Source organism: Phascolarctos cinereus, unplaced genomic scaffold (assembly GCF_003287225.1).
Source record: "Phascolarctos cinereus isolate Bilbo 61053 unplaced genomic scaffold, phaCin_HiC Scaffold_4;HRSCAF=312, whole genome shotgun sequence".
Taxonomy (NCBI): Eukaryota; Metazoa; Chordata; class Mammalia; order Diprotodontia; family Phascolarctidae; genus Phascolarctos; species Phascolarctos cinereus.
In genome coordinates, this window is record NW_027555847.1 from 338,520,821 (window position 1) to 338,533,240 (window position 12,420).

The 12,420-nt window shown below is 40.3% G+C and overlaps 1 protein-coding gene across 4 annotated transcripts in view; it reads right to left on the minus strand.

The window, feature by feature from the left end:
* The window catches only part of IL31RA (interleukin 31 receptor A), a 90,269-nt gene that overhangs the window by 12,781 nt on the left and 65,068 nt on the right, over window positions 1–12,420 (minus strand). For 3 of the 4 annotated variants that reach the window (XM_020997276.2, XM_020997285.2, XM_020997302.2), the window contains 3 exons: window positions 8,050–8,232; window positions 5,844–5,945; window positions 654–800 (listed from right to left, as the gene is read on the minus strand). In XM_020997276.2, coding sequence (XP_020852935.1) covers window positions 654–800; window positions 5,844–5,945; window positions 8,050–8,232 — 432 coding nt within the window. The remainder of the gene's footprint in view (window positions 1–653; window positions 801–5,843; window positions 5,946–8,049; window positions 8,233–12,420) is intronic. The other variant, XM_020997293.2, reaches the window with a different exon arrangement.

The window sequence follows — 12,420 nt, forward strand, 5'->3', positions numbered from 1 at the left end:
ACTGGTTTTGTGAACCCGGACAATTCCCTAAGACCAGAAGTTGTAGAACAGTTTCTGATCTATATTGGTAGAGGGAGTTTCTTGACCAGGGATATCCTATACCAATGAATTCACAGGTCAAATCCAAAACAAAACCCCAACTAGTTGTCAAGTTTTAAAACTTCTTTCAGGATTTTGAATTTTATATACTTCTTCCCATTATACACACAAAGGTAAGGAGAAAATGATCAATATTCTGCCCCAAGGACCACTGCCCTCACCCAATTCAGCTTTAATCCTGTTCATCAAAAGACAAATACTTCCTTCTCAGTTCTCTTCAAAGGCACCTAGGAGTCTTGTATCCTACCTCTGATTTTACTTACTCTCATAAATGTCATCGCCTATCTACTCTAATACTAGCCCCTTGAGGGCAAGATCAGTGTCAGTTTTCACCTTTGTAGTCCCTGGGCACATAATTCAATATTCACTGAGTCTAAATTGAAATGAATTAGCTAAAGGAGGAGGTTTGTATGTTATCCAGGAAACAGACCTCTAGTAAGAAAGCCCATTGCCAAGAACAGAGACGAATGTGGCTACCATTGTTGACTTAGTCATACTACTTGGTTGGAATAAAAAGAGATTTTTTTTTTCAGTTGAGCCATATGTACACTTACCAAATTCTTTTCCATGGTCAGATACATAAAACACTGTGTAGTTACTGATGAAGCCCCTTCTCTGGATCTTGGGAATCTCTTCCCACTTTATTGTAGCTGTCTGGGCACTGATATTTTGAGCTTTAGCCAATGGACCTTCTAATGGGACTTTCAAAAAGACAGGAAGACAGACAATGAGTACTCATTCACCATCAACCTGACTTTCTACCACATTTGCTGCCCCCTCCCTCAAGGAAAAAGAAAAGCTTCTGATGAACACTCAGCTCAAATTGGATTAAAGCTGGATGACTGTAGTGCCAGAGCCATAGTCAGGAAGTCTTGGTTCCAGCACTCAGGTTCATGTCTAGCTATGTGACCATGGGGCAATCACTCATCCCCCCTTAGCCTCTGCTAGGTCTCTATATTTTGAAAGATTGTTTTTTCTTATTCCATGCAGCTTGGAGATTATGAGTATGTCGTGTGGCAACATCTATTTAAATTATTGTTAAGTTTTTGTGGATCAAAATTATGCCTAGGGGGCACCTAGGTGGTGCAGTGGATAGAGCTCCAGCCTTGGAGTCAGGCGGACCTGAGTTCAAATCTGGACTCAGACATTTGACACCTACTAACTGTGTGACCCTAAGCAAGTCACTTAACCCCAATTACCTCACCAAAAAGCAAAGAACAAAACAAAATTATGCCTGGGCAATTGTGGGCAACAGCTGAGTCTGTGAAAACTGTCCAGAGTTGAGTTCTCAAGGATATTTTGAGGTATATATGTTCAGTATGGTGATTTTTTTATCTGGCAATCCATGACAGATAGTAAGTTTCTGATCTATAATTCTAGCCACTTGGTCACATCTTGCTAGCTATTGGGTAAGTGTTGTGCTCCTTATGGAAAACTTTTTCTGTAGATTCTGGTGGCAATGACCTGGTCCTGAATTACGAAGAAAAGCTCTTCGTTTCTACAACAAATCAGCATGATTCATCCATTTTTCTGGTGTTTCTTCATCAATATTCTGCTGGCTGAGTTTGTGCAGATGTTGTCCATGGAGATTCCATTCTGCGATCTTAGATTCTGTTTCATTTGGTTACGTTTGACAAACCAAATCATGTGCAATTCTTACCAGCCTTTACCTATGCAAGGAGGTGATGTCTGTTTGTTCCAAAAGTATTTCTGTAGGTTTGGGCCTGATAACATCTTGGTCTTTAATTTTGGTGTTTGATCATGTCTTTCTAAGGCATTTGTTAAGTGCTAAACTTTTATGGGCAACTAGGTGGTGCAGAGTGCAGGGCCTGGAGTCAGGAAGATTCATCTTCCTGAGTTCAAATCCAGCCTCAGACACTTACTAGCTATGTGACCCTGGGCAAGTCACTTAACCTTGTTGGTCTCAGTTTCCTCATCTGTAAAATGAACTGGGGAAAGAAACAGCAAACCAATAATTATATATGGGGTCAGAAAGAGTCAGAGATGACTGAACAACAATAAAACTTTTATGGCCTTTAGTAGTGGTATATTACACAGTTTGTATTATTGTTACTATTAATAATATTACTATTATTGCTCTATTTCTTCTCATTTTGATGAAGTTCAAAGAGAAAAGATCTCTAATGCACTCTGAGTGTCTAACCATCTTCTTGAGGAAGTGTTATTTTTTCTATAGATGCCTTAGAAGGATGGCCTGTGTTTTTTGTTAAAATTATATGGATTATTTTAGTAATACTTACCTAATCTATTTTAGTCTATTTGACAGTTCCATAAGTACACATTAAGCCTGGTTCTGTGTTGGTGCTAATTGCTTTAAATATGTCCTTCTCATCCAGCTTGGGTTTCAAGATGCCAGTAAGTCCCTTAACATAGTTAGTCATGCCTTTCTCCTTGGTACCTTCACGTTCAATGTGTTTTATGTAGAGGAGACCAAAGGATTTGGAAGGATTGCTTTCATCTATTTATTCAATACAACCTTTTGAAGTGCAGAGCCTCCAGTCTCTATTTTTCCTTGGTATATATAAAAAATAAATTTACATTTATTAAACCCAAGTGACATTTCAGCAATATTGGAGAAAGATGCCACAAGATGTATAAGGCGTTCAATGTGGTTTTTGGTGGAGCTATATGAGCTTAATATCATTCATTATCAGGAAGGTGTTTTTGCTTGATTCATTCTTTAATCTGGAAGCTATTATTTAGTTCTATTTAGTGGAGATGATAATGGATGTACAGCTAGACAGAGCCATAGTGGACTTAAACTGTTTCCTTGAAAAGTCCATGTTTCATATCAGTTGTTCTTGGTGGTATGTCTTATGAGAACAGTTTTCCATGCGGCCATCAAATATCCGAGCATCCTTGATTCAGTTGGTTCTATTTTATGTATTTGCAGTACATGAATAAGCCATGAACGTGGGACTGAGTCAGAGACTTTGTATCAACAAAGGCAACAGAAATGTTATTGTGCTTTGGGGAAAAAGTATCCGACACATTGGCCACAGGCCTGCAACATGCAACAAGTACTGTTGGAACTAGATTGAAATGTCATTGAGAAACATGGAACAAAATAAATAAAAACACAATAGAACATAGCAACTGTTAATGTGTAGTTTTCTAAGTCAATATGCGGCCAGCCGGAATCCTTATGTATGGTTTAGTGGCCCCATTTCCATTTGAGTTTGACACCATTGCTTTGGGGCACCTCCTTCAAAGGTGAATGAATTGATAATGAATTCTTGTAATTGTTCTTGTTATCATTTCATTGTTCTTATCTTAAGGTTTGGTACAATTCAGATGGAAACGGTCTTGGGACAAACTGACATCATTTTTTGTTTAATGTTCAGCAGACACTTGCACAGGTCAGTAAAATAATTGTTTTTCTGGTAATTGAATGAAAGTATTGGGATGCAAGATCATCTTCTGTAGACTCACTAAAATCAACTTTGGCATGATTCCCGTAGTGGACAGGATGACAAAGATTATATCAGCTTCTTCATATTCTCGCATGGTTTTAATTTCTTCTGCTAGATCTCTGTATTTTGAGAACGTTTTGCTTTTCATGGTATGGAGTACATAAACGTTCAATATGTTGATAGCTATTAAAAATGCCATTCTCAGGTTCTTATGGGTCAATGTCATATCTAGGCAATTGTAGGCTACAGTTAGTGTGTCATAGTACTCTGATTCCAATACAGTTTATTTGTTCAACTCTCAAGGATACTGAAAAGGAGGAGGCATGTTTGTAATAAAAGGATTTGTCCTGGGTTCATTTATGAAGAATATTGAGCTTATGGCACATAATTCTGGCTACTTGAATTCCGGCTATCTTTCTAGATGTACGTAAAGTGCTGTTTTTAGTACCCTGTAATGATATGTTACACAATTTCTATCATTATTGTTGTTATAGTAATAATGATGATTGTCACCATCATTATTATTATCTTTATTCTTATCTTATAGTTGATATAGTTCAGATAGAAATGGTCTTGGCAGTTAGGTGGCACAATGGATAGAGTGTGTAGTCAGGAAGACCTGAGTTCAAATCTAACCTCAGATACTTACTAGCTGTGTGACCCTAGGCAAGTCACTTACCCTGTGTCTGCCTCTGTTTCCTCATCTATAAAATGGGCATAAGAGCACTTATCCTCCCAGGATTATTGTGAAGATCAAATGAATATGATCAAATATTTGTAAAGTGCTTAGCACAGTGCCTGGCACACAGTAGGCCCTATATGAATGCTTGTTATTTTAGGCTTAATGTTCAGCAGATTAGTGTGCAGAACAATGCAATGACTACTTTGTTTTAAAAAAACTGAATAAGAATGTTGGGATATAGGCTCACTCAAAGCATCTTTGAGACAACATCAGTAGGAGATAGGATAATAAGAATGATACTATACTTCAGCCTGTTATCACATGATTTACACAGACAAAACACTGAAGAGTAAGTCTAGACTTCTAATAAAAATATAATCTTTAGGTAATTTCTAGTATCAATAACTTGCCCAATTTTCTGCTTCTATAAACAGACCCACAAAGCTTGACCATTTTGTGATTCTTCTATGTTGACATATTATCATTTGAATTCACATAGATGTCACCCATGGAAGGCCTTTGGGTTCCACTCTTGGACCTTGGTCATTTCATAGGCTCCATCCAGAGATAAAACAAGATTGGTTATATTCCATAAGTCTAGTGTACTTAATGTCAGCCTTTAATAATTATCAACATCATCATCATCATCTCATTCTTCTCATCCTGTTCAATAGAGTGTAGATAGAAATGGTCTAGAGACAAGTTATCATCCTGCTTATTATTATTTTATGTATAGTCATATGTGGATAATTATGCAGATGGATAAAATGAGTGCTTTTTGTAATTAAATAAAAGTTTGGGAATGTAAGCTCATCTTTTGCAGGATCACTGAAATCCCTGAAGCAGGTGGGATGATGGGAATGACAGGTTCTTCTTGAGCCTACGCAGTTTTAATTTCTACTTTCTGAGTCTTTATATTTTGATAGCTTTTCATTCCATGTCATTTGGAGGTTGACTTTTTTAGTATAACTACAGCTATTAAAAAAAGATTGTTCTTAAATTCATATAGATCAGTGTTATATTTGGGTGGATATGTGTATAATTTTGTCTATAATAATGCTCTGGTTTCAAAACAACTAATTTTTTTAAATTTAACTTTAAAAAATAGGTCCAATCATGCCACTCCCCTATTCAAAAATTTTCAAAGGCTCATCTTTATGTACTAAAATTCAAACCCAATCTGATATTCAAGACCCTCCATAATATGGCCCCAAACAACCTTTCCAGTCTCATCTTCTACTCCTCCTCCACAAATGTGTTTAACCAAACTAAACCATTCACAGCACCACAATGCCCTATGTTTTCTTACCTCTGATCCTTGCCTTCTCTGTTTCTTCTACCTCCAAGAGAATCTCTCCTGTCAAAAATCCATACCCATACTTCTCTCTTATCTCATCTCATCCCATCCTCCACACAGAGGCCAAATTAACCATCCTAAAGCATAGGACTGAACACACTGTTCTGTCTGATATGGATCGTTCAATCTAGGCTCATAGTATGGAAGGCGAGGCAACAAAAGAGGTGGTGAATGAGCTATGGAGGGTGCCTTCCTAGTCCCCTTACTGAAGGGACCTCGGATGCACTTTGACTCCTACAAATGCCAGGGATGCTGTACTGTTCATACATACTCCCTTCTTTGAAATAAGCCTGGATGGAATGGGGAACGCCAACATCAACTCCCACCACTGGATATACTGAGATGTTATAACACCGGAATGGCACAAAGTTGTCTGTAAAAAGAAAAACACACATGTAAGCCCACAGTATGGCTGAAGAGAGAGAATCCTTTACCAGGAGTCAGGGGACAGAGTAGTTATGCTACTGACTGGCTGACCTTGGGCAAATCACTTAGACTTTTTTTTCCTTCATTTTCCTCCTCTGCTAGCTATGGGGATTGGACTTGATGGATTTTAAGGGTAGCATTAATAATAATAAATTATATTAATTAGTATGTAGCATTTTATTATTATAATAATTATATAATGCATATTTTATTGATTATATTTCTATATTATTATCATAGCATTTATATAGTGCTATATTTATAAATGAGCTTAGAGAGCACTTTACAAATATTATCTCATTTTACCCTCACAACAACTCTGGGAGGTAGATGATATTATTTACAGCTGAGGAAACTGAGACAGAATTTAAGTGACTTGCCCAAGGTTACTCAGTTAGTAAAACTAGCTGAGGCAGGGTTTGAACTCAGATTATGATGACTCCAGGTCCAGCATGCTACCCAACATACCACCAGGCTGCCTAGGGGAGTGGATCTTCAAATTGACCCTGAAGCATCTATTGCTTCGTTGCTGTCAATTGATTCATTCAGTTGTACTCCCAATAAATGATAACAGTTTTAAATAATATCCCACTTCGTTCATTTGACTATTCATTTTTGTTCACGTTTATTAGATTTATTGGGACAGGAAACCTGACAGAGTAGATGGACAGACAGCCTTGGAATCAAGAAACAATGAATTCAAGTTTGTTTATGATGCATACTAGCTATGTGACCATGGACAGATCACTTAATCTCCCAGTGAGGAAGCCAGGCAACTCTCTAAGACTATAAATTACAGAGAAAATGGTAACTCGCATTGCTAACCATCTGGAGGTTCCTCATGCCAATTAAATCACAGGTCTTGTCCCTGTCCCTAATTATACATGAATGCACATATATACATATATGTATACATATACATACTTATCTATTTATATGCCTGTACACACACACACACACTCCTAGACAGAGAGTTTGTTTGCTTTAAAGAAGAGCTCTGAGGTCTTTTGCAATTCTTTCTGGAAATGTTCTGTCCCACTGCTGATTTTCTGATAAATTGCTTCACTAATGGAAATGGGTGAAACCTTGTACCTCTGGCAAAGAGGCTTCTTATTTCTTTAATAATTAATGCTGCTGTCCATTTAAGAAGGGAGAGTTAAGAGTTCTCAGAACAAAAGAACCCACTCAGAACAAGAATGACCCACTTAATCATGGATTTGGTTTTAAGGCCTCAGTTCATTCACCTGTAAAATGGGGGGGAGAGGGCAAATTAGATCACTTCTAAGTTGCTTCAAGCCCCTACAGTTCTAACACCGCATAATAGCTCTTTTGGGCAGACAACTAATCCTTTGATCAACAGAAGAGCAATCATGTGGTAGGCTGATGAGCTCCTGTCTTCATCTTCCTCTCTCCTAGACAAGATCAATGACTTCATTGGCTTTAGTTGGACGATCAGGTTCAATGCAAATGTCTGATGAGCCCCAAGTTGGCAGCACTATTCCCAGAAAATATTGTTCTGGGAGTTGGAAGTTCTACCCTCCCTGTTGGCAGCTAGGTGGCCCTATAGATACAGCACCAGGCCTGGAGTCAGGAATATACCGGTTCAAATCTGGTCTCAGATATTTACTAGCTGTGTGACCCTTGGGCAAGTCACTTAACCTCTGTTTGCCTCAGTTTCCTCAACTGTAAAATGGGGATAGTAATAGCACCTATCATGCAGGGCTGTTGTGAAGATCAAATGAGATAATATTTGTAAAATGCTTAGCACAGTGCCTTGCACCTAGTAGGTGCTTAACAAATGCTTATTCCTTACCCTTCCTCCCATTTCTGGCATAGGGAAGGCAAAACCTCCAAGTGAAGGGGGAATAAAATTTGCCTCAAACCAAGTACAAATGAACCTCCCCAGCTCCTTGCTGGCTCATGTACGACTATTTGCTGTTGCAGCTGAATGCAACTAACAAGTGTTTAAACTTTTTTTTTGTAGATTTTTTAAAAGTTATCGTAATTCAGTATCAGCCTGCAGAAAAGCTGACAAACGAAGCTTTGGTTACCTGCCCTTCCTGTCCAGTTCCTGGTCTGTGAGACAAATTCCCAAGATCTCTCCAAATTCTCTGTCTCCAAATCTGGGAACCACTCAATCACCCATCTGTCAACTTCTGCAGCTGAGGTCTGCCACTCCACCTCCAGGTGGTCCTGAGATCGGTACACCTGCAGAGCCTCAATGCACTGGAGAGCTAAAGCACAAGAAAACCCAAATGGTGTCAGCCTCCTAAAGCATCACTTGCTCAGCATCCAATAGCACGCCCCAAAGTATGCACTGCACAGACCAGAAGACATGGGACATTAGGGAGGGAGGAAAGCCCAAATTCTGGCAGCAAAACTATTAAACAGTCAAAATAGGTATTCAACCATCCAACCTTCCTTCTTTGTTCCCCTCTTCACCCCTTCAAAGGTACTACTCCTATTCTCAACCCTACCCTGCCTCTCCCCATCCCTCTTCTTCTCATGCCCCTCCCCATATTCCTAGTAGAACTAGGTCTTAGGAAAGTATCTAATGCTCCAGTCACACTAAAGCAGAAGCGATTTATAAAACTTAATGCAGTGTCCTCCTGGGAGGGTGGGAGGTCTCCCCACCCCCACCCTATTCTAATGGATAAACGAGGGGAAGCATTGCATGAAAAGATTAAATTTCTAATGGTAAGAGTTCCAGGAATCATGAGAGGAGGAGGAAAGGTGAGATCCAAAGGGAACTTCCAGGTGATGCTAAAATCACACCAGGTAGGTATTTGGGTAGCCACCTGACCAAGCCCTAAGGCCAGTTCTCCATAAAGAACACATGGTGTCCTGTTCCGGGGAAGATGGGATCTTATTTAGATAAGGCAGAGGCATGGCTGTGCTAACCAGCTACTCATCACCAAAGCTACATATCTATCATGTAAATTCACAGGTTATCTTCAGGTTCAGCGGTAACCATGACTCTAGAGCCAGATTTTGTGTGCCTCTTTAAGAGGGAATATGCATACGTGGCCTCAACTTCAAGCTGTGGCCTGAGCAGTAAGGACAATTTTCTACTGAAAATATTCCAAATCTATAAGGGCAGAAAGAAGAGACCAGAAGCACTGACTGGCCCCTGGAATCAGAGCCCCTCCTCCAACCAACCCTGTCCCCATCATGGACTCTGAGGGCCCTCCATTGGAAAACATCCACTTTGGACTTCCTGCTAAAGCTGCACTTAGAATTTGGAACCACATCCAGGGGAAGCCTGGAGACTTCCTAACCCGTATTCATCCTATAAGAGAAAGAGGGGTCTAGATGTGAATACAAAGGCTCTTCCAGGATGGCAAACACCCTTCGTTATAGGGGAAGCCTCCTGTTACAACAGTTGAGAGTCCTGTTCATGGAACACCGCCGTAGCTCTGCCAGCCCCTAAATGTGCTCCTGTCCCTGTTGCTCCTGCCAGGTCCTGACCTCACCCACTCAGGTGCCAGCACAAGTACTGGTGATGAATCTCTATAAAACAAATAGAAGATCTAAAGTGCCAAAGTCCACATAAGGGTCACGGAATGGGGAAAAGAGGGTATTACATCCGTAAATTATGTGGGAGAACCCCATGCATTGAGTGGGTAGACTCTACTTGGCTCACACAGTTAAAGGAAGTCAGGGCTCTAGTGTTTCAGGGAACCTGGTCATTACTTTGGAGACTTGAGGAATTCTTGCCCATTTGGGTCTTGACCAAACCCGTCCTCAGTCATATTCAGTAGTGCATCTAGGCTGAAATGAAGCAACTGTATGAAGCCACAAGCATATGGCCCTATAGTTGCTGAGAAGGGTAAAGGAGTATTGGAGATGGATGTGACTTTGTAAACTTTGAAATATCAGAAGTCCGTGCTAGAGTTTGTCACCCTCACAGCCTCAAGGAGTGGCCTACATGATCCAGCCCAACAACACATTGGATCAAGCTACTGACATACCATCATCTGAAGGGATCTATATCTGGCCACTGGACTCAGATGGCTCTGGAGGAGAAAGTGAGGCTGGTGACCTTGCACAGCCCTCCCTCATTTAATCCAATTCACTTGCATATTGTGGCATCACCTCACTGATGTCATGATCTTCTTCAAAAACAAAAGACAACAACAACAATGCCACAATCAGAAAGGAAAACGGCAGGGTAAATGCTTTGGGGTAAATGCGTTTTAAGATTGAGCCCAGATACAAAGGTAGTATAGGGGGAATGTGCCCTAGTCTGAGAAAATAGTTTATACTTCTATTCTTGCTATAACATCTCAGTAAAATCCCTTGGTAAAATTTAATTGGTTAAAAGACACCTCTAGGGGCAGCTAGGTGGCACAGTGCATAGAGCGCTGGCCCTGGAGTCAGGAGGACCTGAGTTCAAATCCAGCCTCAGACACATAACACTTACTAACTGTGTGACCTTGGGCAAGTCACTTAACCCCCATTGCCCAACCAAAAAAAAAAATGTAAAGGGCCCAATATTTGTCACAAATGAGCCTCCATTTCTAGCTCATTTAATCTCTGAGGGACCTTATCCCAACTCCCACTGGTCCTGACAAGTCAGGCTCCCAGAGTGAGATCTGTTCAATCTCTCCTTCAGGGTTCTGGTTGTGCCTCAGGGCTGAGATGGTGACAGATTCTAGTATGGACTTCCAGCCTTTTGAAGCTCACAAAATTACAGCCATCTTCACTATTTCTTCATTTCTCTCAGCAACAACAGTCACATGTTTGCAGCTTCATGTTATCTCTGAGTGAAAGAGGGTCATACAAAGGTCCCTCTACCTGTTGGAGGTCTGTATTAACTCATACTACTTAAACACAACCAGGAAACAGAAAAAGAATAAGGTCAAGTCATTTCAGAAGCCATTTGAAAAGCTTTTCCTCTATTTTTGGTAAGTGGATTAGAAACAGTTGTGCAATACCTATCCATGAACTACATTAAGCCAAGCATAATGCTCGTTCTCATAAGGGCTGGGCTCTTGTTGGCCAGTCCCCTATTACAGAATACATTTTGATTATATTTCTTCTATGTCATTGGTCACGAATTTTTTAAAACTATGCAGCTAAGTCACACACACAGACATCTCCAATGTACATTGTCCCATGTAAAAGGGGTCTGTTAAATGAAAATACAGTAAGAAAAGAAAGAAAGTAGAGTTTTCCCAGTGGGCAGGAGCTTGAGTCAAGATTCTCACTGGATAAACATCACCCTAAAGGCCAACAGCTACCACCTCCAAAAGAGTAGACCCAGGAAATAGAGGTAACAGGTGTTTGAGAACCCTAGAGATTGGCATTGTGTCCCATCACACTCCTTGGTATTGGGTGAATAACACAATAACCAGGGAGAGGATGGGACTGCCAGCAACTGGACCCTTATAATTGAAAAGGGTCAAATATATCTGGGCAGCTTATACCTCAGACTCTCACTAACTATGTGACCTTAGGCAAGTCACTTAACCTCTGTTTGCCTCAGTTTCTTCATCTGTAAAATGGGGATAATAATAGCACCTACCTCCCAGTTGCGAGGATAAAAGGAGACAACAATTATAAAGAGCTTCACGCAATGCCAGGCACATAGTAAGCACAATATAAATGTTAGCTATATTACTATTATTGTTATTATTACTATAAGACATATTTGTGTGTTATAAGACACATTTTGCTAAAATGGATTTTCATTCCAAAAGGCATTCCAAAAGGATTCATTCAAGTCTAAAAGATACCAGTCTATTAGATTCCTAGTTCATAAATCATCTCTAGAGGCCTAAATCCTCCTTTATTCTTGTTCATTCATGTCTGACTCTTCATGACCCCATTTGGGGTTTTCTTGGCAAAGATACCAGAATGATTTGCCATTTTCTTCTCTACCTCATTTTATAGATGAGGAAACTGAGGCAAACAGGGTGAAGTGACTTGCCTAGGGTCATACAGCTAGTAAGTGCCTAAAGCCATTTTTGAACTCAGATCTTCCTGGCTTCAAGCCCAATACTTTATCCAGTGCTTTATGTACCAGCTGCCCCTCTAAACCCTGTATGTACTCCAAAAGCCCTGAGGATAGCAGGCTTTACTATTTTTTCCAGTCCTCTACCCTGAGTGGTCCCCACCTAAACACCACCTCACTTTAGAGATAAAGCCCTAAAATTTGCTCTACTGTTTAATTTTCTGTTTGCCAGCAATCAGTTTTCCCACTTTCTCCCCTCTGTGGCAGATGCCCCACGTAAGGCCAGCTGAGGGGATGGCATCTAAACTCTCTGTCCAACAGCTTTGGACAAGCTTGGCATTAGGTCAAGGCCTAGCTCGCAGCCTTGGGTTAGCAGGGTCCTAGGTTGTAGGACTGGGGGGGCTGGATCAGAATATCTTGAACTGGATTGATGGAAATGGCTGCTGATTTCTAGCTGGTTCTATAT